General features: G+C 41.9%; 1 protein-coding gene across 15 annotated transcripts in view; it reads right to left on the bottom strand.

Moving 5' to 3' along the window:
- The window catches only part of PPHLN1 (periphilin 1), a 242,632-nt gene that overhangs the window by 115,424 nt on the left and 102,670 nt on the right, over window positions 1–24,538 (bottom strand). For 10 of the 15 annotated variants that reach the window (XM_033958547.1, XM_033958551.1, XM_033958548.1 and 7 more), the window contains 2 exons: window positions 12,489–12,653; window positions 1,122–1,195 (listed from right to left, as the gene is read on the bottom strand). In XM_033958547.1, coding sequence (XP_033814438.1) covers window positions 1,122–1,195; window positions 12,489–12,653 — 239 coding nt within the window. Of the gene's footprint in view, window positions 1–1,121; window positions 1,196–12,488; window positions 12,654–20,505; window positions 20,636–24,538 lie in introns of those variants that run through there. The other 5 variants (XM_033958557.1, XM_033958556.1, XM_033958558.1 and 2 more) reach the window with 2 other exon arrangements.

Raw genomic sequence — 24,538 nt, 5'->3', positions numbered from 1 at the left:
CTATGTATTTCTATTTTATCCCCCTTTTACAAAACTGTGGAGCATTTTTTAGCACCTGCCGTGGTGGTAGCAGCTCTGATGCTCAGAATTCTTTGAGCGTCAGAGCTGTTACCACCATGGCTAAAATTCACACTACAGTTTTGTAAAAGGGGGAGGGGTTAGTTTGTGATGACATATTCCATACTAGGCGAAGGTGTTTTCTGTGTTCTGTGTATTCGAAAGACATGGTTTTTTGTTAGGATTGACTGCAGGATTGATCTGTACTAGTCTGGCTTGTTTAGTTTTACAATGGGTGTATTGATGTTGTATTGCTCACTACAGTATGTAAGATGCTGCCTTTTCCTAGGTACTCATGTGTGACATGCGGCTTGTTACTACAAATCATGTTTTTCGTACAGATGGGGTGGGGGTGTCAAAAAATTATGGGCCCCGGGTGTCACATATGCTAGGTACGCCACTGGCCTAATTTTTCTTCATTTTTATTTAATGGCACAGATATTTTGCATGTGTTACGCAAAATATCTGTCCCATAAAAAGACACAGAGATGGGCCGAGAACAGTGATTGCACTTTCTAAATCCCGTTAGCGGGTGGGACATCGACGGGAACACCGCATCGGCAAAATCAAAGTCGGTGGCCAAGGTTGTCAAACAGGCCCCTTCAGGCCGAAGACCCGCTAAAGAGAAAAGTACAAAAAAAAAAAACCAAGTGACAAAAGGCAAGGAAAAAAATTCAACGGCCACTGAAAAAACGCATCTTCTTAGCTTCGCAGAAACTAAGATACTGAGGGACCGCGCGAATACTTCGGCGGAAAGGCACTCACGTATGAGCGGTGCGGGCTATTGCAAACTTTCTAAAGATTTAAAGTGGCGATGCACTTTTGAAGTGGTCCATACCTTTTGAAGTGACATCACCCATGTGTGACAAAATGCTGCCTGCTTGTCCTGGGATAAGAACAGTTCCATTCAAATAAAGTCACACAGGAATATAGAAAATGCTATTTTGAGGAATCTTTGCTTTCTAGCAAAGTAAAAAGCAAATAAAAAAATCTTGTTGGTTTATCATTGAAAAGATAAATCATGTAATTAACTGAAGAATTATAGCAAAACTTTCCCTTTATACCTGTACTCTGGATGCCGTTCAGGATGTCGACTCAAATGGTGTTCATCACGGTGCCATCGGTATCCTAGGTCTTCCTGCACAACAAAAGAAAAAGACTGATAAATATTCACTTAGGTATAATTGGTAACCAACATCTACTAAATCCATTTTAACCAAAATAATCCATTCCACGTGTTTAGCTCATTTTTAATGCTGCCATAAAAAAGGCTTTTTTATATTTTTGCAAGTCCCATACTATTAGTGCATAAGATCTGTAAAAAAAAATTAACATGGGGGCAATTAGTCTCTGATTCTATAAAGTCTGCTTAAAGTTAAGCATCGATATAGGCACCATTCTATAAAACTTAGGCATCTTTACAGAATCATATATAGCATCACCCTAAGCGTGCTTAGGTGGGGCTCAGTATCCTAATATTTAGGCATCACCAATTTATACCAGGGTTTTCCTTTGCCTAAAGTTAGGCACCAATATCAGAGCCTAATGGCACCTAATTCAAAAACATGCCCATGATCTGCCCCTACCCATGCCCACTTTTAGTGTAGGCACTTTAAGCTAGCACCAATTTTTATTTTTTTTTATAGAATCAACTTTTTCCAAGTTAGATGCCTAACTTTCAATTTTCAAGTAAAGCCTATTGTCATGTGTTGAGTGCTAATATCAGCACTGAAGTCTATTAAACAATTAAGTTAGGCACCTAACTTTAGGCTAGGGCTACCCAAGTCCGGTCCTCGAGATCTACTGGCAGGCCAGGTTTTCAGGATATCCACAATGAATATGCATGAGAGAGAGATTTGCCTGCACTGCCTTCTTGGTATGCAAATCTCTCTCATGTATGTTAATTTTGGATATCCTGAAAACCTGGCCTGCCAGTAGATCTCGAGTACCGGACTTGGGCAGCCCTGCTTTAGGCAGAGCTTGAGAGCATCAAAGAAATTAACATTTCTAAAACAAATCTACTAAAACTGTTATATGAAATAAATAAATCCAAATGAACACAAATCAGTACAAATTAGGGCAGATTGTGGTCCCCATTCCATTATTCAATTCGGGAGAGCCATTTGAAAAAAAAATGTGCTTTTAGATGTCTCTTAAAATTTTGAAATGATTCTTCCTTCTTTAGCTCTACTGGTAAATTGTTACATTTTGTACTGTTTGTAAACGTTTCAGTTGCCCAACTGTTATTCCTGCATATACCAAGTTGCCATAATCCAAGTTAGATAGAACAAAAGCAAGGATTAAAGTATGTAACAATTTCTCATCCAGGAAGTCTTGAATAGCTCCAAGTTGTCTTAATGCCCCAAATCCTTTCACAACTGTAGATGAATCTTGCTTCTCAATGTAGTGCTCCTAGACCTGGGTGCAGTCTGATTTTAGATCACATATTGTTAATATCTCAGCTTAAATAAACAAGGACTATACTCTAGGCAGAGTTAATGTATATCCTCTCTCAATAAGCAGTCACGTTGATTGGAATTCTTTTCTCGTCTGTTCATACCTTTGGTACCTTTGCTGCTCAACCTCTACCTCTTCTAGCATGCTTATTCAGAATATAGAAATCAGTGGGCTCCTTAATGCTGAAGGCATCCAGTTTTCACTTACAATGACTCTGACTCCCTAATCATAGTCCCTTGAACATCTGCTTAGTGCACTTGATATGTCACACATTTATTTTTAAAAAATTATAGGCCGCCTAATATCTAAGCAGGTTCCAAAAGATACACACAAAAATCAATAACAGAGTAAAACCATTATCATAAAATACTAAACAATATCATCAAAACCTACAGTACAGTGCAATAATTGCTCATACCATATCTACTGCATCCTGTTTATCACCGCTCCTCACACACCTAAACAAAAAGCTTCTACAAATAAAGATGTTTTCAAAAGCTTTTTAAATCTCTGTACATTATCAAATATCTGCAACTGTCCAACTAGATTGTTCCACAATTTCACCCCCACTATAAAAATGGCATATCTCACTCAATGCATCCAATTCGTAGACAGACAAACGCATCACCACTTCACATTTCAGTGAACAACGTGGACGATACAGTGTCACAGTTTTAGATAAGTATCAAGGTACTTGGTATGAATGACTTGAAAAATCAGCACCAGCACTTTAAATATAATGAGACAACATGCAATCAATACAATTGTTGTAAAAGGGAGTTAATGTGCTCAAACCTACCACCTCAACAGATTAAACGCACAGCGACATTCTGGATCATTTGCAGCACTCTGCACCTTGATGATATCTAGAACTTAATACCCAGAAATCAGAAGCTATCTGATTCAAGAGAAAAAGTGTTTGCCTCATTTACCTTGTATATCCATTTATAGCAGTACCACCAACCCGATTAAGGACACAGAGTCAAGTGGCACCCTAAAAAGTTGACAAGATCTTATCTTTGAACCCCACATAATCACTTTTTTAATGCTTTGCAGAAAATCTCTAAAATGAGCTGAGACGCCTTTACTTTAGTTACTACAAATACTTCTATGAAGCTTCTGTACAATGTTTACATAATTCAAATAATTTACTTCATTAACAGCTGACTAGCATGGACAAAAATGCAAAATAGCAAGAAGAAACTGAATGAAGAACACCACCACTCACAATCGCATATCATTCAGTGAAAAACTCAGGACAAGGTGACATGGAGAAAATATCTCAGTTTACTGAAGGGACTTACTGAGGTCTTTTTCTCCATGTCACCTCGATCTCCGTTTTTCACTGAATATAGCTGAGTGACTAGCATAGATTCAATTCAAAGACTTTGCAGTCTTCCCATATTTGACACATTGACCCTATATGATATATCAAGACACACCATACTATATCAGGTGGTGCTGCCATTTTCCAAGATTTGATTTACTGTACCTGGGGCAATGAAGGTACTTATTCTGTACCTGGGACTTGTGACTTACCCAGAGTTACAAGGAGCTGCAGTGGGAATCAAGCCTGGTTCCTATGACAATTGGGCAACTGCACTAACAATTAGGTCATACTGCCTTCCCTCCTGACTTCCAGCTCTAGAGATGAGGTTTTGCAGAAGCAGGAGGTTCTGGAAGGGACACTGGGGTTCACCTTCTTTGAAGTAGGAAAAGGGAAATGAGAGATACAACAGGGCCACCTAGGACGCTTGGGACAGCATCTGAGAGATGAGTAACTTGGTAGGGCCCACTGTAGCCACTAATGATACTATCTGTGGGTTTGAAAGGTCTGGTGGCATCCATTGGCAAAAAACTGAATCACTATATTTGGCAAAGTCTTCTTACAAAAATCAAAATCAACTATCAAAAATAGAAGACCAACTCAAACAAAATTCTTGTTCTTATTGTAATACCGCTCTCAGAGACCTGTGATGGTAGAACACAGCAGTGTTTTAAAACCACTCTGACAGGTAAATGGTATCTTTCATTGAGCCGGTATTAATCAATGCAAAAACTGCAAACTTTCTACAAGCTCTTATAAAGTGCTAAATATAATAAATGTTTAAAATGTATATCAAAAATTCTCCCATCCTAATTTTCAAAGATCTTGTGGACATCCATTGGCAACCAACAAACCTCTGAGGATAGATGGCAGATAGGGGGCAGGGAGGAAGCCCAGAGTATCCAGCCAGTTATTTTTAAAAAATGTAATCTCTCATTCTTTCAGCTAGTCCTTGCTCAACCATTTACTCATAATATAGCAAATCACTGCACAGAAAAAACAGCGCACACCACTGTGGTAATATCGATGCACACTTTTCAATGATGTAGTAATTTGCAATTATGGTACTTCACTGCATCATGAGTAAACCTTTTTTTTAAGCATATACTTTAAGAATGCTGTATACTGAAGCTTAGTGCAGCATATCAATGTAGCACATATTGCATTGAGACCTAAAATTACCTACTCTGCAGAAACCATATCTTTCTGTGCACTTTGATCAAAGATGGATTAAGTAAAATGGCTTTCAATGCCTACCCGATTACAGTATGACTTGAAATCAGTCTCTTTTAAGAGCAGTAGATCAAACAGAAGCCATTGTATTAATGTTTGGTTTTTGGATAATGAATGTATTTTCAATATTTACATTTATTGCAATATAGAACATTTCTGATTATTATGCTTGTTGTTTATCATATTTAGGCTTATTTCAGTTGTTTTGCCCCTGATGTAGCCTTGTCAGGCACTTCTAACTCTTGGGAGCTTATTTAATAAAGACTGTTTCTTCATATGGTCTTTTATATTAAACTCAGCACAAAGCACCAATGAAACAGCATCTGAAACTGGCTTTTATCACATCCATGCTGCTCCCAAGTAAACAGATTTTGAGGTTCATTTTTAAAGCACAAAGATTGGGTTCTTACCTTAATATCTTTTCTAATAGATAGGTATGTCATTCTGGATGGACAGGTAATATCCCAGTGTTTGTGAGCTGTGCAGAAGGAATCTACTCCAGTTTCTGAAGCCTTCCTCCTCCACTAGAGGACTCTTCTGTCTCCTTCAGTTTGTACCAAGGCCATCAAATGTGAATCTGATCATATATTTCCTGGTCTCCAACAAATTTCTAATCAGATGTTGAAAAGGGCACACGTGTGAAGGAGAGGTACGAACTACAATTCTATTCTGCTCTGAAAACATAAGAAATATGTTAAAAACACTGCCACTGAACATTCGAAGCTGTGAAACAAATATGCCAACAGAAACCTTTATGGAGCTCAAATAATACCCCAATATGTTATAGCAACAGATAATTCATAACCTCAAGGTCCGACTGACATCCAAAGTTCAGTTTTGGAGTCAAAATTTGACTTAGGCAGTAGGTAGGTCCAGGAGATAACAGGTCGGGGCTCCAGAATGACATCTCTTTTTCTAGTGCAACAGATGTATCATTCTGGATGGATGGAATGCACAAAAACAGTCCCAGAAATCTAGGGTGGGAACACTGCGCCAACCTGTAACATTGAGGACTTAGAAAATATATATAGAGTAGACCAAATCACTGCCCTACAAATCTCCTTGGGGGAGACCGCCCAAGCTTCCGCCCATGAAGAAGCCACACTTCCAGCTGAATGTGCTTTTAAGGAGACTGATGACTGTTTTCCATAGGTAATATATGCTGACGAAATGGTCCTATGGATCCATCTGGAGATTGTGGCCTTGTAGGCCGGTGCACCATGTCTAGCCTGACTAGTGAGCACAAAAAGATGGTCAGATCGCCTGAACTCATTGGTGACCTCAAGATATTGAAGAAGCACTCTTCTCATATCCAACTTTTTCAGAATCCAGTCCTGCTTCTTGAAAACTGAGGACTGGAATGCTGGCAATCAGACTTCTTGATTGACATGGAAAGTTGAACAATCTTTGGCAAAAGGACAGAACTGTGTGCAAAGAAACTCCAGCCTCTGTGAATTTGAAAAAAGGCTCTCTGCAAGAAAGAGCCTGTAGCTCAGAGACTCTTCTCACTGAAGTAATAGCCACAAGAAAAACCATCTTGAGTGACACTTTCTTCAGCAGCTTGTTGGAACCTGGCTGAGGCCCCACAAAACCACATTAAGATTCCACAACGGGAACAGGTGTTTTACCAGGGGCCAGAAAAGCAAGTGCCCCCTTTAGGAATCTGGCTCTGTCCAGATGAAACGTCAACAAAGCCTTTCGGTCTCGAGCCCTGAATCAAGAAAGTCCCACCATTTGGATTTTGAGGGATGCCACTGTAAGTTCCTTGTCAAGGACATCCTGGAGGAAGGCTAACACCATGGAGATCAGAGCAAAGAAAAGCTCCTCCTTTTCATTAATGCACCAGTGCAGGAAAGTTTCTCATGCCTTAGAATAGGCAGAGATTGTCATAGGCTTCTTGGATCTGAACAAAGTAGAAATGAATACCACCGAGTATCCCTTGCGCACAAATGCTAAATGCTCAAGAACCATGCCAAAAGAGCAAAGCGATCCAGATCTTCTATGACCACTGGTCTCTGAGAAAGAAGGTCCGGCTGTACTCGCAGTCCGAGACTTGCACCTATCTGAAGACACACTAGATTTGCGTTCCACGGTCTATGTAGCCAAACTAGAGCCACGAGAAGGACTGCTCCCCAATGGCTTGCAATCCTGTGGAGAACCCAGCCTATCATGGGCCACGGAGTGCTCGCTCTTCAGCTATAGCTGGACCAGAGTGTCCAGACCCATGCTTCTGAGCTCAGATCTTCAGCTGAAGAATCTGTCTGCCATGTTTGTTGCTGTTGCCATAAGATTGAACATTGGGTGAATCCAGTGATGAACAATGGCTTGACAGGCTACTGCAGATAGCCTCCACTCGTTCAGATCTAGTGTCCATCTACTGAGGAAATCAGCTTGGACATTGTCCACTCCTGCTACATGTGCTGCTGAGAGATCCAGAAGATGAAGCTTTGCCCAACTGAACAGTAAGCGAGCTTCCAGACTCAGCTGTGAATTCTTGGTGCCACACTGACAATTGACATAATACCACCATTGTAGCATTTTCTGAGAAGACTTGGACTGCTTGTCCCTCCACACTCTTATCCTCTGCTATGCCAGTCGAATGGCTCAAAGTTCTAATCTGTTGATCAACCACTTTCTTTGGAAGACTGATCAACACCCCTAGATTGGTGTCTTGTTGCAGTGAGCCCCCCAGTCAAACAGGCGGGCATCTGTTATCACAATTACCGAGGAGGCTATTCGGAGAGGCATGCCCCTTGACAACACCTGCGGGCTGAGCTACCAGTCCATACTGGCCCGGGTCTCCAGTTTTCATTGTTGTTTTCATCTGTAGAGAGTCCAACTGAGGCTCAATTCTTTCTCCCCTTCTTTTTAATATATTTTTGACACCATTGCTTACTTTGGCCCAATCCATAGGTTTCACTGTATTTACATATGCCGATGAAATCTAACTTCTCCACCCCTTAAATCCCACATCACCTGATGAAATAACAGAACTCAATCAAAAACTCAATAAAATCAGCTTTTGGCTTCGGCATAACAAACTTTCACTGAACATCCTTAAAACTACTACTGTTCTTTTCTCGCTCTCTCCAGATGATCAGTTATGTCTACCTATCTGTATCGATTCCTCCTCAATTCAAACGGATAGTAAAGTCAAACTTCTCGGAGTCATTTTAGACAAGGACCTCACGTTTCACCAACAAATTAGTGCCATTATGCAGAAATGTTTTCATAAGCTCAGGCTAATCCGCTCTCTCTCTTCTTTTCTTGATCTCCCCTCTCTCAATATTCTGATTCACTCTCTTGTAATTTCAACCATAGATTACTGCAATGCCCTTTATCAAGGTATAACCCAGAAAAAACTCCTCCATCTACAACTATTGTAAAACACTGCTGTCGAATTAATCTATCATGCAAAAAAATTTGACCACATCACTCCTCTCCTCTGTAAAGCACATTGGCTACCTATCACTCATCATCTCACCTACAAAATACTCCTCCTCACCTTTAATACAAAAAACTCTAACCAACCAGCATTTATAAATAAACTTTTGATCCCATACTCATCATCCAGGACCCCCCAATCTAACAATCAAAACCTACTTTCCATACCGTCAATATGCAAACTGTTTTACAATACTACTCGTAAATCCATTTTCTCAGTTACTGCCCCCTCTTTGTGGGATGCCCTCCCATTAGATGTTCGATTAGAGAACTCGCTTGAAAAATTTAAAACCAAGCTCAAAACTTTTCTCTTTAAAGATGCCTTTACTCTTTAGTACCAGCTTCCATTTTTCAAACCTCTAATTTCTGTGAAGCTCTGAAACAAACGCTTCTTCTGAAGCGATCCCCGTCCTAATGTCTTGCCACTCCCCCTTTACCTTCCTTTTATATTAATTTTACTTCGATGTATTTTAAACAACTTTTCCCTTCCCAACTTCCCTTTTGTCTCATGTACGTTAATGTGAATTTGCCTAGTATTTTAATATATGATAAAATATTGTTTATATTTACCCATTTTAACAGTTTTCTACAATCTTTTTATATTGTACACCATTTAGACATTTGTTTTGATAGATGGTATATCAAAAATAAACTAACTTGAAACAATAATGCATTCTGGAGAGCACGCATATGAGCCTTAGACCAGGGACAACATCTATTGTGGCTGCCATGGAGTCTAGCACTTGGAGGTAGTACCACGCGGACAAAGCCAGAGTGGTAAGCAAGCTTGTAATCTTGAGCGCAAAGCTTTTGCCTGTGTGCCTCTGGTAGATAGGGGTCTTCTTCAGCATGGTCATGTCTAAGTATTCCAGGGATTGGGATGGAACCAGTTGGCTCTTTCAGAAATTCAGGTACAGATCTCAGCTGATGATCTGCTACGCTGGTCATGAGTTTGTCCAAGCCCCTTTCCAAACAACATTTGTCCCTTGAAAGAAGTCTGCCGAGGATAGCAATAGAGGAGGAATCTCTTGCCCACTGGCTGATCCAGAGAATCCTGCAGGCTGAGATTGAATAAGCCAAAACTTTCCTATGACTCTGATGGCTACATTGGTTACACAGTCCACTCTAGCTAATAAGAGCTGGGGCAAAGACTTGCCCCCTTTCAGCTCAATCACATCCACTCTGCAATCCTGCATATCCTTTAATACCACTCCTCCCTCACTTGATAGAGATGTGTGCTTGGTTACTTGTGTCACCAAGAAATCTATCTTAGGCTGAGTGAACAACTGCTGACACTCCTGTGTCATCGGATACAGCTGAGCCATTGTCTTAGGTACTTTAAGGGACCCTTCAGGAGCATAACTTTGTAACCAATACATTGGTATCAGGATGCCAGGAAAACAAGGAACACTGGACTCTCATTCTGCTCATTATAGAGCGGGGAGCAGAGGGAACCTGGTGGAAGTCCAAGTTTAACTTCTGTACAAAGCCAACGATAAGGTCTAACAGAACCGAGGGTCTGAACAGATGGTGGACCGCAGGGTAATCCCCTTAATTGTGGGCCACCACTGTGTCCAGTTAACACACACCTGCACCTCCGCATCTCCTGAAAGGGAGGGCTTGCTCTGTGACAATAAGAGCATAGCAGACCCTTCATCCTCCAAGTCTTCCTCGGAAAGGACCCCCAGATCCTGGCCAGCCTCTGAAATTGAGGGATACACTCCCTGGGAATCCCAGTCCCCTTGTGCACCTCCTGGCGCCCCTTGGAGATTTCAGACATCCAGAAAGGTTCACCACATTAGATTAACAAATTCTGGAGAAAATGCCGTGTTAGGCAGTGCAGAGTCTCCTTTACATTACTCCAGCTTGGGTTTCTTGGGCTCCGTGGCCTCCGCATTTCTGCATTTAGGATGACCACCATTCCAGGGCTCTGGAAGGGATTTACGCTAAACAAATAGAACCCCCCCAACCATTCCTTAGCCCTAGAGAGCAAAAGGGAGGCTAAACCGACTGCTCCTGCCTCTCTTCATATGCTACGTAACACATGGTGCAAGGACGCTCTTCAGGCACCCATCCAACACAAACCTGGCATGAATTAGGGGTAAAGGAGACTGTGGACTCCATCCCTGCCAGTTTTGAGGCAAAACGAGGTGATTTGAAGCTTCTTGAGAGCTTAAAAAAATAAAATAAATTGGGAAATCCAAGATGGCCACTGCAGCAGTGTTTTGGTGCCAAAAAATTGTTCCAAAAAGCTTTAACAAAATTTTTTTTAAACCCCCAGTGATTTCAGGATTTTAGAGCTAGGGAGAACTAAGGGAAGAGGTAGAAACATTTTTAAAAACCCAGGTTTTAAAGACACCCCTCCCCTCGATTCTCCTCATAGACTAACAGCCTTATTCACTATGGCCTGTGCTGGAAATGTGCTGCAGCCTTCCTCAGTTCCAAAGGTAGCTAGATCTAGGAGAAGAAATCACTGCCTCAAACGGACCGCTCCTCCAGTGCTGAATCTTCGAGCTGCCAGTTGGATTAATGTGTGACTGAGCCTTAAACCTCTGCAGACCCATGGACACGAAAGGGGGGGAGGCAACATGCAGCTGGTACTCTACGGAACCCCGATGAGCCCCCAACAGAAGCCCAACAGCCCAAACTCAAGCCCCTATGACAAACAATGCTACGAGGGGAACAGACCCCAAGCTCCAAAAAGGTTTTTGTAGGTTGGCCAACAGGAACCAAAGAGCTTGTCAAGCTGCAGACCTCAGTTTGCTTCTCCTCCATGTAAGCAGAGCTGGGGAGCTCTGAGCACCAAAAACAGCCAAAGACTGTGAAAAAGACCAAAAAAATAAAGAAATAAACAGAGCAGATCAGAAAAGATGCCTTTCGTTGCAAGCAGAAGGAAAAACTGAAGGGGCAGAAGACCCTCTAGTGGAGGAGGAGGAGTGGCTATCTGGAGTGGATTCTGATCTGGATGAGTGTAGGCTATCTGGAGTGGATTCCTTCTGCATGGCTCGTGAGCACCAAGATATTACCCATCTGTCCAGAATGACACACCTATTGCATCAGAAATAGAATTACAAATTTACATAAGCTTGCAAGTCTATATGCTTTGAAAATGAGCACCTTTATATCTATTCATAAAGCTATGCCCAAATATATGCAATCAAGAGTTTTTTACACTAGCTAAAAATAGAATAATGACATACTGGCATATACATAAGAAGCTATATTGTTTAACTTTAATGTTTATATGCCACCTTTCCTGGACCACAGAATACTCAAGATGGCTTATAGCAATTAAAAATACACAAAACAATCTTATATCAAATAATGGGAGTATACAACAATTAAACAATTAAAGATATACATTCAACACACAAAAATACTTCTGGAGGCCTAATTCCACACTATCCCACCCTCACTAGGGATGAGTAAGCTACATCTCCAATACTTACAAGTCAACATAATGTCCCTACCAATTAACACAAATTCAAACCCACCCAATTTCTTCAGCACATGTGAAGTCCCTCACACCTAAAATTCTCAGCCTCTTAGTTGTTCTCAAAGGAATCCCCCAAGGGGCAATCACCTTAGATTCCTTCTTATTGGAAATGTCCTGCCTTGAGGCAACTAATCCCTGCAGCAAGACTTGGCTAAATGTCACCCCCTGATGATAGCAGGATATAGAGCTATACAAGCCAGTCAATAGACAGCTAGGCAGGGGTTATCCATGCAAGAACTTTCCCCTCCTGATTTCTAATCCACCCTTCTCCCCTCCCACACACCACGTCTTGTTAAATATTGTCTCCTTGATGACTATACAGGCCAGTGAGCAGATAGGTGCATACAGCCCAGGGACTCTGCTGGATAAGGCACCCATCTGCCCCCACCACTTTCCTTTCCATATCACTAACTTCAATACAACAAAAACACTAAGCAAGAAATGTATGATTTTGGGAATGGTAAAGGAACATACCCCTCTATATGATGGGCCACTCCTCCGGTCATGCCCCAAACCGTGGCTCTCCTCATACTCTATGTAATCAGCACAGCTGTAATCTTCATATCTATAGTGGTCCCCTTCCTCAGGTCTCTCTAGCGGAATCCTCCTAGATGGAAAATGCACTACTCTGTGGTATTCCTAAATGAAACAAAAACAAAATTTTCAGAAAATTTCTAAGTGTTTTACCAGGCTATTTTTTGCAGCCTTCTTAATAAAAAGATCCCTAGTTAAAAATACATAAATCCTAAGACAACTACATCAATAAAACTACTCTAGAGAACAAGGCCACCCCAATAAGCTGGTCTAAAAAAATAAAAATCAAGCTCATGGGACATGACCTTCACAAGTCTATATTTGTTCTGTTTCTAGGCATTGTTAATTGTGCCAAATTATAAGCCTTTGGTGAACATTTAAGGTCACTCAAATGATTTTTAATTTAATACATAAAATGCAAGTACAGAATTTATATTTAATCTTCCATCTAAACCTGAATTATGAGCAAATGCGAATGGAAAGAAGTTAAAATATATACTGTTACTTACAGCTGAAAATAGGCTTGTGGACCTAATGTCATTATTCCACGGTAAACACAAAATAATTGTTATGTCAGTGTTCATCAGTGTGGCTTTTGAGTAAGTTGAACAGTTCTTTCTATGCTGAGCAGCAACGCGAAGGAGGAGCTGCTTCTGCTCCTCATTCTTTGCAACACTTGAAATATACTGCTGCATTAAGGCAATTGCTCTTTCAGCAGTCATTGACTACTACTAATGATGATGATACTGATTCAAATACTGGTAGTTTGGATCATCGCTTCAGTTTGCAGGATCTTTAACTAGAAATTGTTGAGCCATTTCTTGGCCTTGTATGTCAAGAACACCAAAGAAAACATGTTTTCTTTGTTATACACGATGTCAGGCCAATGGGACCGAGTGACTCAGGCTGGTAGTCAAGACATTTCATCCAACTTGTGGATTGTGGAAACTAAAGGCTTGGTCTGTCATACAAAAAAGGCCAGACCAGTACAAATTTCTGACAAGTACCACAGATGTGTGGTGAATGGTTTTGATGAAGCTTTGTTTGGATATTTCTGGAGATCTGAAAGCAGAATGAGTGGTGCTTTTACAGGAAAAGGTGCTTCATGAAGTAGTGCAGGGGTGTCAAACTCAATCACATTAAGGGGCCGAAATCCAAAATAAAGGCTAAGTCGTGGGCCAGACCCCACCCCCATAATAGTACTAATTATTAAAACCATTTTTTCCATTCATTTTTCATATATATACATACACACACACTATAATCTTATTAACACATAATGTTTAACCACAAAATTAAACTACACAAAGCACACTGTATGCTTCTCAACATTCATTCCTACCAGAACACAGATAACCCCTATGCAAATACGGGACCAAAAATTAAAAGTATTAATATATGAGATTCATGCAGTACAACCCCCAGAGAAAAAAAACAAATGTATTTCTTCCTTAACCGTGCAAAATATAGACAGCAGATTAAAATTCTCAAAATTGACAATTCAAACACTAAATTGAAAATAAAATCATTCCCTCTACCTTTGTTGTCTCCCTCCCTCCATGCTGTGCCTCCCTCCGGCGGGTGTCTTACCTTCTGGCAAGTCCCCACCTGGCCATTTTATGTGGCCCATAGTCCAATACCCCCGGTGTTATCTTGTGGTCGGCTCCTTCCTCCTCATAGCCGCATGCAGCGGCTCCTTGCACGTTCTGCACCTGAATCAGAAGCCTTCTCTCTAACGTCGTAACATCAGAGGGAATGCTTCTGGATGAGGCGTGGGACATGCGAGGAGTCGCTGCATGCGGCTCCGTGCACACTGCGGCTATGAGGAGGAGGGGGCTGGCCATAAGATAACACCGGGGGCATTGGACCACGGGCCGTGTAAAGCAGCCATGCAGGCCGGATTCGGCCCGCAGGCCTTGAGTTTGACACCTTTGAAGTAGCGGATGTAGATGAGGCTAACAAACAGAACCAGTTCTTTAATGCCCTGCCTTTCTTGGGCAATAAAAGTGCTGCTTGAACAAAATATCTTAATACTATAGATGGCCTTCGCCATCTACAGTGCATGGTGAAAGGCCCCAGAAACTCAAAATGATGGCTTTGCTTTATCTGCATCTGGGAAGCCGCCAAGAAAAATTAAACAATACTCAAGAAGCTCCTTTTAATCTTCCCTTGGATGTGATGCATTCAAGACTGTTCTGCAGAAAGTTGCAATTTCTTTCCAAAGGACTGATGTGTCCATATCAAACATATTATCTGCAGCAAACTCATATAAATCACAGTCTCTATGTACGGCTAATTCTGCTGAAATCTTTTGAACACTGCAACATTTGATCCTCCACTAACTCCAAACAGTTAGGTGAAGATGCTTCCAAGCACCAGTTCCGTCATATCATGTCAATAGGTGAGCCATGCTAACTCTTGTCCTACTTATGATTCAATGAAGGAATGCATGCACTGTTCTTCAGGCCTGTATTACTCACAATGGTATCAAACACCAGTCCCCGGACATGTCTCCAAATACTATTCTCATCTATTACTGCGAGACAGGCTTCAATTTGCTGTTTGCCAGTTCCATGGTCAATTATTGGTACTCCAAGTAACATCTCTACTCAGTTGCACGTGACGAGCACTGCAATTCTGTTAACTATTTATTTATTTCCAGTAATTATTTTTAAAAATTTATTCAGTTTTCTATAATGTCCAGGAAGCGTATTCCATCCCAATGAAACAATAAATGAGTTTCTGTTTCGTCAAGGAATTCATCCTTCAGAGTGGCTGTCTCCTCACAGATTTTGCACAGTGAACGTCAGCGTGAGCTTCTTGACAATGTCATTTCATTTACAACAGGGCCAAGTGCTTTGGCAACAGAACCAATAACAACTGTGATATCCTTGCCTGGAAAATTTACACGATCTAATGCTTTTGCTCCAGCAACTTCAGGATGTGCAAAGATGTTCACCTTTGGCCATTTTGTCTGATAAGTGGAATGAGGGGTTCTGCTGACTTCAAAATCAGCATCTGAATTTGAACAGCTGCCAGTCAACTTCGGCAATATTCTTAGAATCAGATAATATACTAGTCAGAGAAAGAGAAGTAGCAGTTGCTTGCCTAGAACTACTAACAATGACATTTTCTGCCTCTACTTTGGTTGCAAACTTACTAAATTGTTCTTCTTGTGCTCTCTTGCTATCCTCCTTCTTTGCAAGTAAAGTATCAATACCAGCCATGCTGCATGACAAACATTTTGGTCTCTGTATTTGATATTGTTTATCTTCTTCGATTTTGTGACTAATGCATCACTGTTAGCAACCTACCCACTCTACACCCTTAATATACTCTAATATGCTTCTAACTACCCAACTAATGCTAAAATGCCTCCATTACCCAACACTTACCACCTTAAGATCTCGAGAACTCTTGGTAATTCTTGTTACCCAACACTTATCACCTTAAGATCTCAACAACTCTTTGATAATTCTTATGTAACTCATGACATTTCTTATGCTATTCCTGTAAACTTTTATGTAATCTCTGAAAACTTTTATGTAATCTCTGAAAACTTTTATGTAATCCGCCTTGAACCACAAGGTTTTGGAGGAATAGAAAGCATTAATGTAATGTAACATCAAAAAGATGGAAGAGATATTCTTTGTAGGCTTCTTGATTCACCACATCATCATTATATGTGTGCCGGTTCTTTTTTAGCTTCTCATATTCATCATAAACCTTCATCATCATAAACCTTCACCAAATATCCGCCCAGAACTGCAAGGTTGAGGCGGAATAGAAATCAGTAATGTAATGTAATGTAAATATATGAATCCCTGAGTCTATTTACTGATGTGGTATTCTTTCATGTTTCCAAGACCTTGAACATGGCCACATTAGCTGTTTCTTTCAGAGCAGCCCTTTTATCAGTGTTTAAGTACATCACCAATCGAAGAACATCCCCATTGGTTGAAAGATGTGAACTGGACAGTTCATCAGTGCCCTTTCCTAGCAGCCATACTTGTCAGCACTGCTTCTAGTCTTTGACATTCTTACTTCTTAGCTTTTATCTTAAAATGTGATATCAACTCAGTTATTAATCACTAAACTAACTTTCTGCATTGCAGTAGTAGTAGTACTAAGTTATTATTCAAACAACAATAAAAATGTTGTTGTTAATAACAACTGGATATGTACCGGATATGTTATAAATTGTTACTGATGGTCTATCTCTGCGTGCATAGTTTGGTGCCAAGAAGTCTGATGGCTAGTATTCTGCCCTATGTTGCACCACAGAAATTGTGCTCTGTAAAGCGTACTGATCTATATATACCATCGGTCAGGCGCCTGAACATGAAGGTGTCTAGGGCTAGTATGTTTTCCTGTATTGGCCCTCGGGAATGGAATGAGATTCCAATGTATATATGACAGCAGGATAATCTCTGTAATTTTAAGTGATTATTGAAACAATATTTATTTTGCAAGATGAAGTATGGGATCTAAGTTTGTTTGTTTGTATTTTTGTGAATAGATGAGCACTGGCCACTGATTTATTTACTGTTCTTAGACTTGTCTGCATTAGTGTTTTTGTATTTTTATACTGTGTATGTATTTATTGTAACCCATTTTGTATAAAGCGAGATAAATAGTAAATGAATAAATTACAAATTACAACAGCTTCAAAGAATAGCTATTTAATATCCAACTGATATTAAGCAAGCAACAGTTTCTAAATACATTAAACACACTGTTATGAATAGCCTAGCCAACCACATTATGAGGATATTGTATAACCATGAACAACCTCTAATGTTGTCCCAAACTACTTCAAAGTTTAACCATATTTTATCTACATGAGTTAGAACATATTCAGACTTGTGGAGGCATGTTCTGATAAGGTTGAATTTTTACCAAACTCTTATGGACCACCCTATATCCCAATCATGCTTCTTCACACCATATCTTTAAGATGAATGATATAAACCAGTGGTTCTTAACCCTTTCCTAGAGGACCCCCAGTCAGTCGGGTTTTCAGGATATCTCTAATGATTATGCAAAAACAAAATACCCAAATAAGAGCTATATTGCACACTACTTCTTATGCTTATAAATAATTCATCATTTATTATAATAATATAGCACCATGAAAACCTTTAATGATTATGCATGAAAGAGATCTGCATATAATGAAGGAGACCAGTATGCAAATATGTCTCATGCATATTTATTAGGGATATCTTGAAAACCCAACTGGCTGGGGGTCTCCCAGGACAGGGTTGAGAAAAACCAAATACAGTGGTACCTTGGATTACGAGCATACTCCGTTCTAGGAGCATGCTCGTAATCCAAAATGCTCGTTTATCAAAGCGAGTTTCCCCATAGGAAATAATGGAAACTCGCTTTGATAGGTTCCCCCCCCCCCGAGGCCAGCAGCGCTGCTCCCCACCCCGAGAACCGGCATTGCTCCCCCCGAAGCCCCCCTGCGAACCGGCACCCTCCCCCCCCCGCGATCCGCACCCCTCCGTCACCATCGGGCACCCCCCCGCCGCCATCGGGCACCCCCCCGCCGCAACCTGAGGTCCCCCCAACCCACCCAAACCCTCTTCTTACTTTGCTGTAGCCTCTGCAGCGGCACCGGCATCAGCATGTCCTGTTCGTGGTGCCGGTGCCTGAAGATCTGCTTCCAAGGCCCAGCACATGAAGCAGATCTTCAGGCACCGGCACCACGCACAGGATATGCTGGTGCCTGTGCCGCTGCGGAGGCTACAGCAAAGTAAGAAGAGGGTTCGAATGGGTTGGGGTGACCTCAGGTCGCGGCGGGGGGGTGCCCAATGGCAGCAGGGGGGGGGCCCGATGGCGGCGGGGGGGGGGGTGCCGGATCGCGGGGGGGGGGGGGGGAGGGTGCCGGTTCGCAGGGGGGAGGGTGCCGGTTCGCAAATCGAAGCACGCTCGTTTTCCGAGGCGCCGATTTTGCAAATGTTTTGCTCGTCTTGCAAAACACTGGCAAACCGGTGCACTTGTAAATCGAGGTACCACTGTATATGAAAAAAGCCCTTTTACTTTAATATAGTTTATCTGCATAATGACATAAGCAGAAAAATAGGATGTGTTGTATGACTGGGCTGTCTTCAAAGAATACCTGTTAGAGGTAAGCAACTTTGCGTTCTCTGAGGGCAAGCAAGATAAATTATCCACACAAGTGAACTCTTTAGCTAAAGAATGTCTTAAAAAGAAAAAAACACAAAAACAAACACAAAGCTGCACCCACAGAATATTTTTGCTGGAAGAATTATTTTAATTTGTATGTATTTCCAAAATAAGATTTAAGGGGATAAAGTTAATTCAACCCCCTCAAAGAAATTCTGAATGGTACTGACCAGGCTTTAATGTCAAAATTCAACATTCTGCAAATCTTTCAATGGAAGCTGATCACAGCTCTTACATAATATGTCCCTTCTGGAGTCAGATTTATCTGGGCATGAGAAAAAAGGAGATAAAATCTGCTATCTAATTAGAGATTCTGCAGTTTAAGATAGTTACACCAGATTTCTTAGAAGGTCAAAAGAAACAAATTTGGGTGATCTTTTTATGGGATTTATTCTGATCTACATAGAAGGCAACAGTCCTTTTGCAATCCAACCTATGTAGATCTTGTTTACTTTATGAACATATGATCTGAGAAAAATGATGTTAGAAGGGTGACTGATTAAATGTGGAAGTCAGGCATAGACTCAGGCAGGAACCTGGGATAAGTGTGCAGCATCACCTGTTTTCGAGGAAACTTAACATAGATAAAACAGTAGAGCCTGGAATTCATCGAATCTATGGGCTGAAGCAACCACCACCAAAAACATGACCTTCCACATCAGATTCTTCAACCAAACTCAAAAAAGGCATTAAGGCCCAAATTCTCAAAACTGTGTCAAAAGTTAGGTGGCAGTAGGTACCTTACCGCCACTTAATTGTTTTAATTGGTGATAAATGGTGCGGTAATTGATTGCGTCATTTAAGATCAATTAAAATTTAATTTTAAAAAAAATGTAGGCACTTGCAAGCACCTACAAATGACGGCATCCAATTCCCATCCATAGAGGCACCTACCAGTCATGATTCTCATCAAAATTAGTTTGAAGAATAGCACTATAACTTCATATTATAAACTTTTGTGCAAGTAAAGTTGTACATATAGAAATATGAAACGGATGTCTCCTCCACACTCCCTTCAATAGACTCACACTTGTCAAAAGTTTCTTCAATGTTCACCAACCCTCAGAGGTGCCACCACGATACTCAAAATGTTTCTCTGTATCCGGCTTCACGCACCATATCTTCACCGGGTCATACTTTTATAACCTTTTTAGTTAAATAATTCTTAAACATTTTGTCAACAACTGTTTAACCACAGTACTTAGCTTTTAACCTTTTTGCCTTTAGGTGGTCAGTTAGTAGGGACATCTATGCCGACATGTTTCACCCAGCGGGTTTTTTCAAGGCTCATATCCCTCCACTAGCTTTCACCGTCTTATCGAACCACCAAGTACTTGGCTTTTGCCAAATACTTGGCTTGGCTTATCAAACCACCAAGACTAGCTTTCGCCGTTTTATCAAACCACCAAGTACTTGACGAAGCTTTTGACAAGTGTGAGTCTATTGAAGGGGGTGTGAAGGAGACATCCGTTTCATATTTCTATATCTCATCAAAATTAGACACTGGAAATGTAGGTCTGTAAAATCTTGGCGCCTACTTTCAACGTGGCCGCAATTCTCTGAACAGAGCCGACGCGTGATTGACACAGTCGGCGCCGTTTAGCAAATCCAGACCTTATTGAATAAGAACCACACTAAGATCTCGTGACACAGCATGAAATCTGACGGAAGGCTATGTTGAAACAAACCCTCAATAAATCTGACTACCAGTACTGCTACTATTGTAATATGTATCATTTTTATGAAAAGATTAGGTTCTTACTTCAATAATCTTCTTTCTAGTAGACAGAAACTCCATTCCTGAAAGTGTGGGTGGTCAATCCCTTCTCGTGAGAATTCTTATAAGGAACTTTATTAGCATTCTTTTGCTGTGCCTCCCATCCTTTTGAGCTGTCCCCAGTTCCTCAGTTCGTACCAAAGCAGATGGTCAGCCCTGGAGAGGAAACAGAAGAGGGAGGGGTATGGGGACATTCTCTAAGAAACATGTCTTTTCTGCTCATATCATTAAACATATAACAGATAAACAAAACTTAACCATTTGCAATACATAAGTTGAAAAAATAAAAAAATAAGTCACCAACTTGAGCACCACCTGCACTAAAAGTGTGAGATTTCAAAGATACTTCCTAGCTTCTTCAACACAGCAGTCACCTCTTCTATTCTTGTTAAGGCTGAACAAAGGAAAGAAACAAGATGTTCGGATTCCCCGGCACCTTTGAGGCAGAAAGCAGACAAATGAACTTCTGACAGGTTGGGCTTCAAGAATGTAGTGTCTGTCACATTAGAAGGAAATATGGTTTTTACCTCAATAATCTTATTTCTAGTAGACAAGACACTCCATTCCTGAATGTGTGGGATGTATCAAAGCAGTCCCCCAAGTTTAGGATGGGACAGATGAGCCTTCTGTCAGAACTGAAGATCCGAATATTAAGTCCTGTTTGGCTGATTCCAGGTATGCCGCTGGATGCTGGCGAGGAGCAGAGGCGCCAGTGCACTGCTTACAGGATATGCCTTTTGCAACGAGAGGCACATCCTGTAGTCAGTCAGCCGACGCCTCTGCTCCTTCTCCTCACCTCTCCCTTCTTCAACACACACCCCCTCACCCCCACCGACAGTAATAGGAGGTTCAGGGCTGCAGCTGAAGGACATCAATGAATGTGTATGTGCACATTTCCGGGTGCCCTCCAGATGCAGCCCCAAGATTAGTGTGCCAAAACTTAAAAAGTTTGCAACACACTGGTGTAGAGTAGAGAATGACACGGTGGCGGTTACCCGCGGCTAGCCGTGTTTAGCCGCGGGTAACCTGCCAAAACGGGGAAAGAAAACTAGCAGTCGCTGCGGGGACGGGGACAAGGCCATTCACCGCCCCGTGGAGCGGTGAATGGTCTTGTCTCCGCAGTGAGGCATCAAGGATCACGCGGTCCCCGCAGCCTCCGCCTGCCCAATCGATCGTTTAATCAGCTTCCTCTCTCCACCTCACCTTAGTTTGCAGGCTTTCTTGTTCAGCGACCCACACATGCGGCTGCTCAGTATTCAATCTTCTGCTCTGACGCAACCGGAAACAGGAAGTTGCAGCAGAGCAGAAGATTGAACTCTGAGCAGCCGCACGTGTGCGGCTCTTTGAAAGTGTGCGGGTCGCCGAAAAAGAAAGCCGGCAAACTAAGGTGAGGTGGAGGGAGAGAGCTGGCTAAACGCTGCGATCGGGCGGGTGGGCGCGTGTTCCGTAGCCAGATCTTCCCACTCTCTTTGCTGCCCACTCTAGTAAAACAACCAAACTTCAGAGACAGCCTTCTATTGAACTCCCCAGTGCTGCCGACGCTGTGGCCAATAAGAAGACCCTGTTTGAGACAGGCGATGCCGCTCCTCTTTCTGGTACTAAAGCTACACCCTGCAAGGTAAAGCTACTATTTATTTCCTCTTATGCACACCCTCATACACCAAGATTACATCCAGGACCAGCAGAAGGGTATCTGACACCCTTCCTCCCATACTAGCGCTCTGCAATAGGGCAACGTGCAAAGAGACTGTTAGTAGTCCGAAAGGCACATCTCCACTCCCCAAAGAATCTACAGGAAATGCCCGAGCAGCTCAATGAGCCCACTGGAAGAGTAGCCCAGGAGGACAGAAGTCATAATGCAAGCACATCCTATTCTCCCACTAATCTTCCTTGTGACCCAGGCAGGACACTTTATTTATTATTTAGATTTATATCCTGTCCTCTCCAGAGAGCTCAGAAGGGGTTACAGGTTAGCATTCAGTGTCACAATATCACATTATATAGGGTTACAGTTAAGGTAGAAAAAAAAAATTATATTTATTTATTTATTTTTTTTGCTTTAGGATAAAGTAGTATATTAGTTGTGTTGATAAAAATTTATAAACAAAGTCCTGCCAGCTGAACATCTCTTTCTCTAGTTCAACAGCCAGAACTTTGATTTATAAGAAAGGAATAATCTAAATATTGCAGTAATAAGGCTTATATGGATGCTGCAGGGGCGGTGACGGGGCGGTGAATGGGATGGCAGTGGCGGTGACGGGGCGGTGAAAGGGATGGCAGTGACGGTGACGGGGCGGTGAAGGGAACGGCGGTGACGGGGCGGTGCAGAGGATGGTGGGCCGGGGACGGTGCAGTGACGGGGACAGATTTTTTTCCCCGTGTCATTCTCTACTGTAGAGCTTATAATCTACTAATAATCACAGAGAAAACCTAGGTGAAGGAAAAAAGCCTCAGAAGGCATACAGAGCCATTCCTAATATACCTAATGAAGTGAGCTGAGATCCTCTAGCTATGCTTCATACCATCTTATCATGGGCAAAAAAAACCTTCACCAACTTATCTTCAATACATATTTCTGAAGTTGAAAGAGGATGGGCTTTCTAGAGTTTTGTCATTTGTAAATACAGAGCAAAGTTGATCAAAGAAAAATCAGAACCATGGTCCAACCCCTAAGGCGTAACCCAAGGATCTCCACTATCCCCAACTCTCTTCAATCTCTACTTTGCATCCCTCGGCACCTGCCTGGACAAATTAGGCTTAACCTCCTATAGCTATGCAGACAACATCACCATTCTCCTTCCTTTTGATCAACCAACGTTCTCCATGACAGACACACTACACAGGATACTTGAAACAGTAGCAAATTGGATGAAAAATCACAAACTGAAACTGAACCCGGACAAGACAAAACTCATTCTCCTCAAAAATAAAACCCTAACCATAACAAATCTAATAAAACTCAATCACATACCCCATACAACCTACTCTAAAACTTCTAGGAATGAAGATTGACAGATGCTGTACCATGCAACCACAAATCAACAAAAAAATCATTCGCGGTCATGAGAAACTTATGGCAAGTTTGAAAATTCTTCGACACAACACAATTCCAGCTCTTGGTCCAGTCCCTAGTCCTAGGTCTTCTAGACCAGAGGTTCCCAACCCTGTTCTGGAGGACCACCAGGCCAATCGGGTTTTCAGGCTAGCCCTTATGAATATGCATGGAGCAGATTTGCATGCCTCTCACTTCCATTATATGCAAATCTCTCTCATGCATATTCATTAGGGCAGGGTTGTCCAATGTCGGTCCTTGAGGGCCGCAATCCAGTCGGGTTTTTAGGATTTCCCCAATGAATATGCATGAGATCTATTAGCATATATAGAGATCTCATGCATATTTATTGGGGAAATCCTGAAAACCCGACTGGATTGCGGCCCTCGAGGACCGACATTGGACACCCCTGCATTAGGGCTAGCCTGAAAACCCGATTGGCCTGGTGGTCCTCCAGGACAGGGTTGGAAACTACTGTTCTAGACTACTGCAACATACTCTATCTCTCCTGCCCCGCACCTACAAACAGTTCAAAACACAGCGTTAAGACTTATCTATTCACTGAGGAAACACGACCACATCACAGCAGCATACCTCAACTCACACTGGCTCCCAATACAAGCAAGAATACAATTCAAATTCTACTGCCTATTATTTAAAAACATAAACGGAGGCAGCCCAGCCTACCTAAACAACCGCCTAATCCAAACTACCGTATTTTCACGCATATAACGCGCGCGTTATACGCGTTTTTACCTACCGCGCATACCACTCGCGCGTTATATGCGTGAGCGCGGTATACAAAAGTTTTAAAACATAGTTCCCACCCCGCCCGACGCCCGATTCACCCCCCCAGCAGGACCACTCGCACCCCCACCCCGAACGACCGCTCGCACGCGCTCCCACCCGCACCCGCATCCACGATCGGAGCAAGAGGGAGCCCAAGCCCTCTTGCCCGGCCGACTC

Source organism: Geotrypetes seraphini, chromosome 9, assembly GCF_902459505.1.
Source record: "Geotrypetes seraphini chromosome 9, aGeoSer1.1, whole genome shotgun sequence".
Classification (NCBI taxonomy): Eukaryota; Metazoa; Chordata; class Amphibia; order Gymnophiona; family Dermophiidae; genus Geotrypetes; species Geotrypetes seraphini.
Note: the sequence above shows the minus strand (reverse complement) of the source record. Positions and strands in the feature narration are given on the sequence as shown.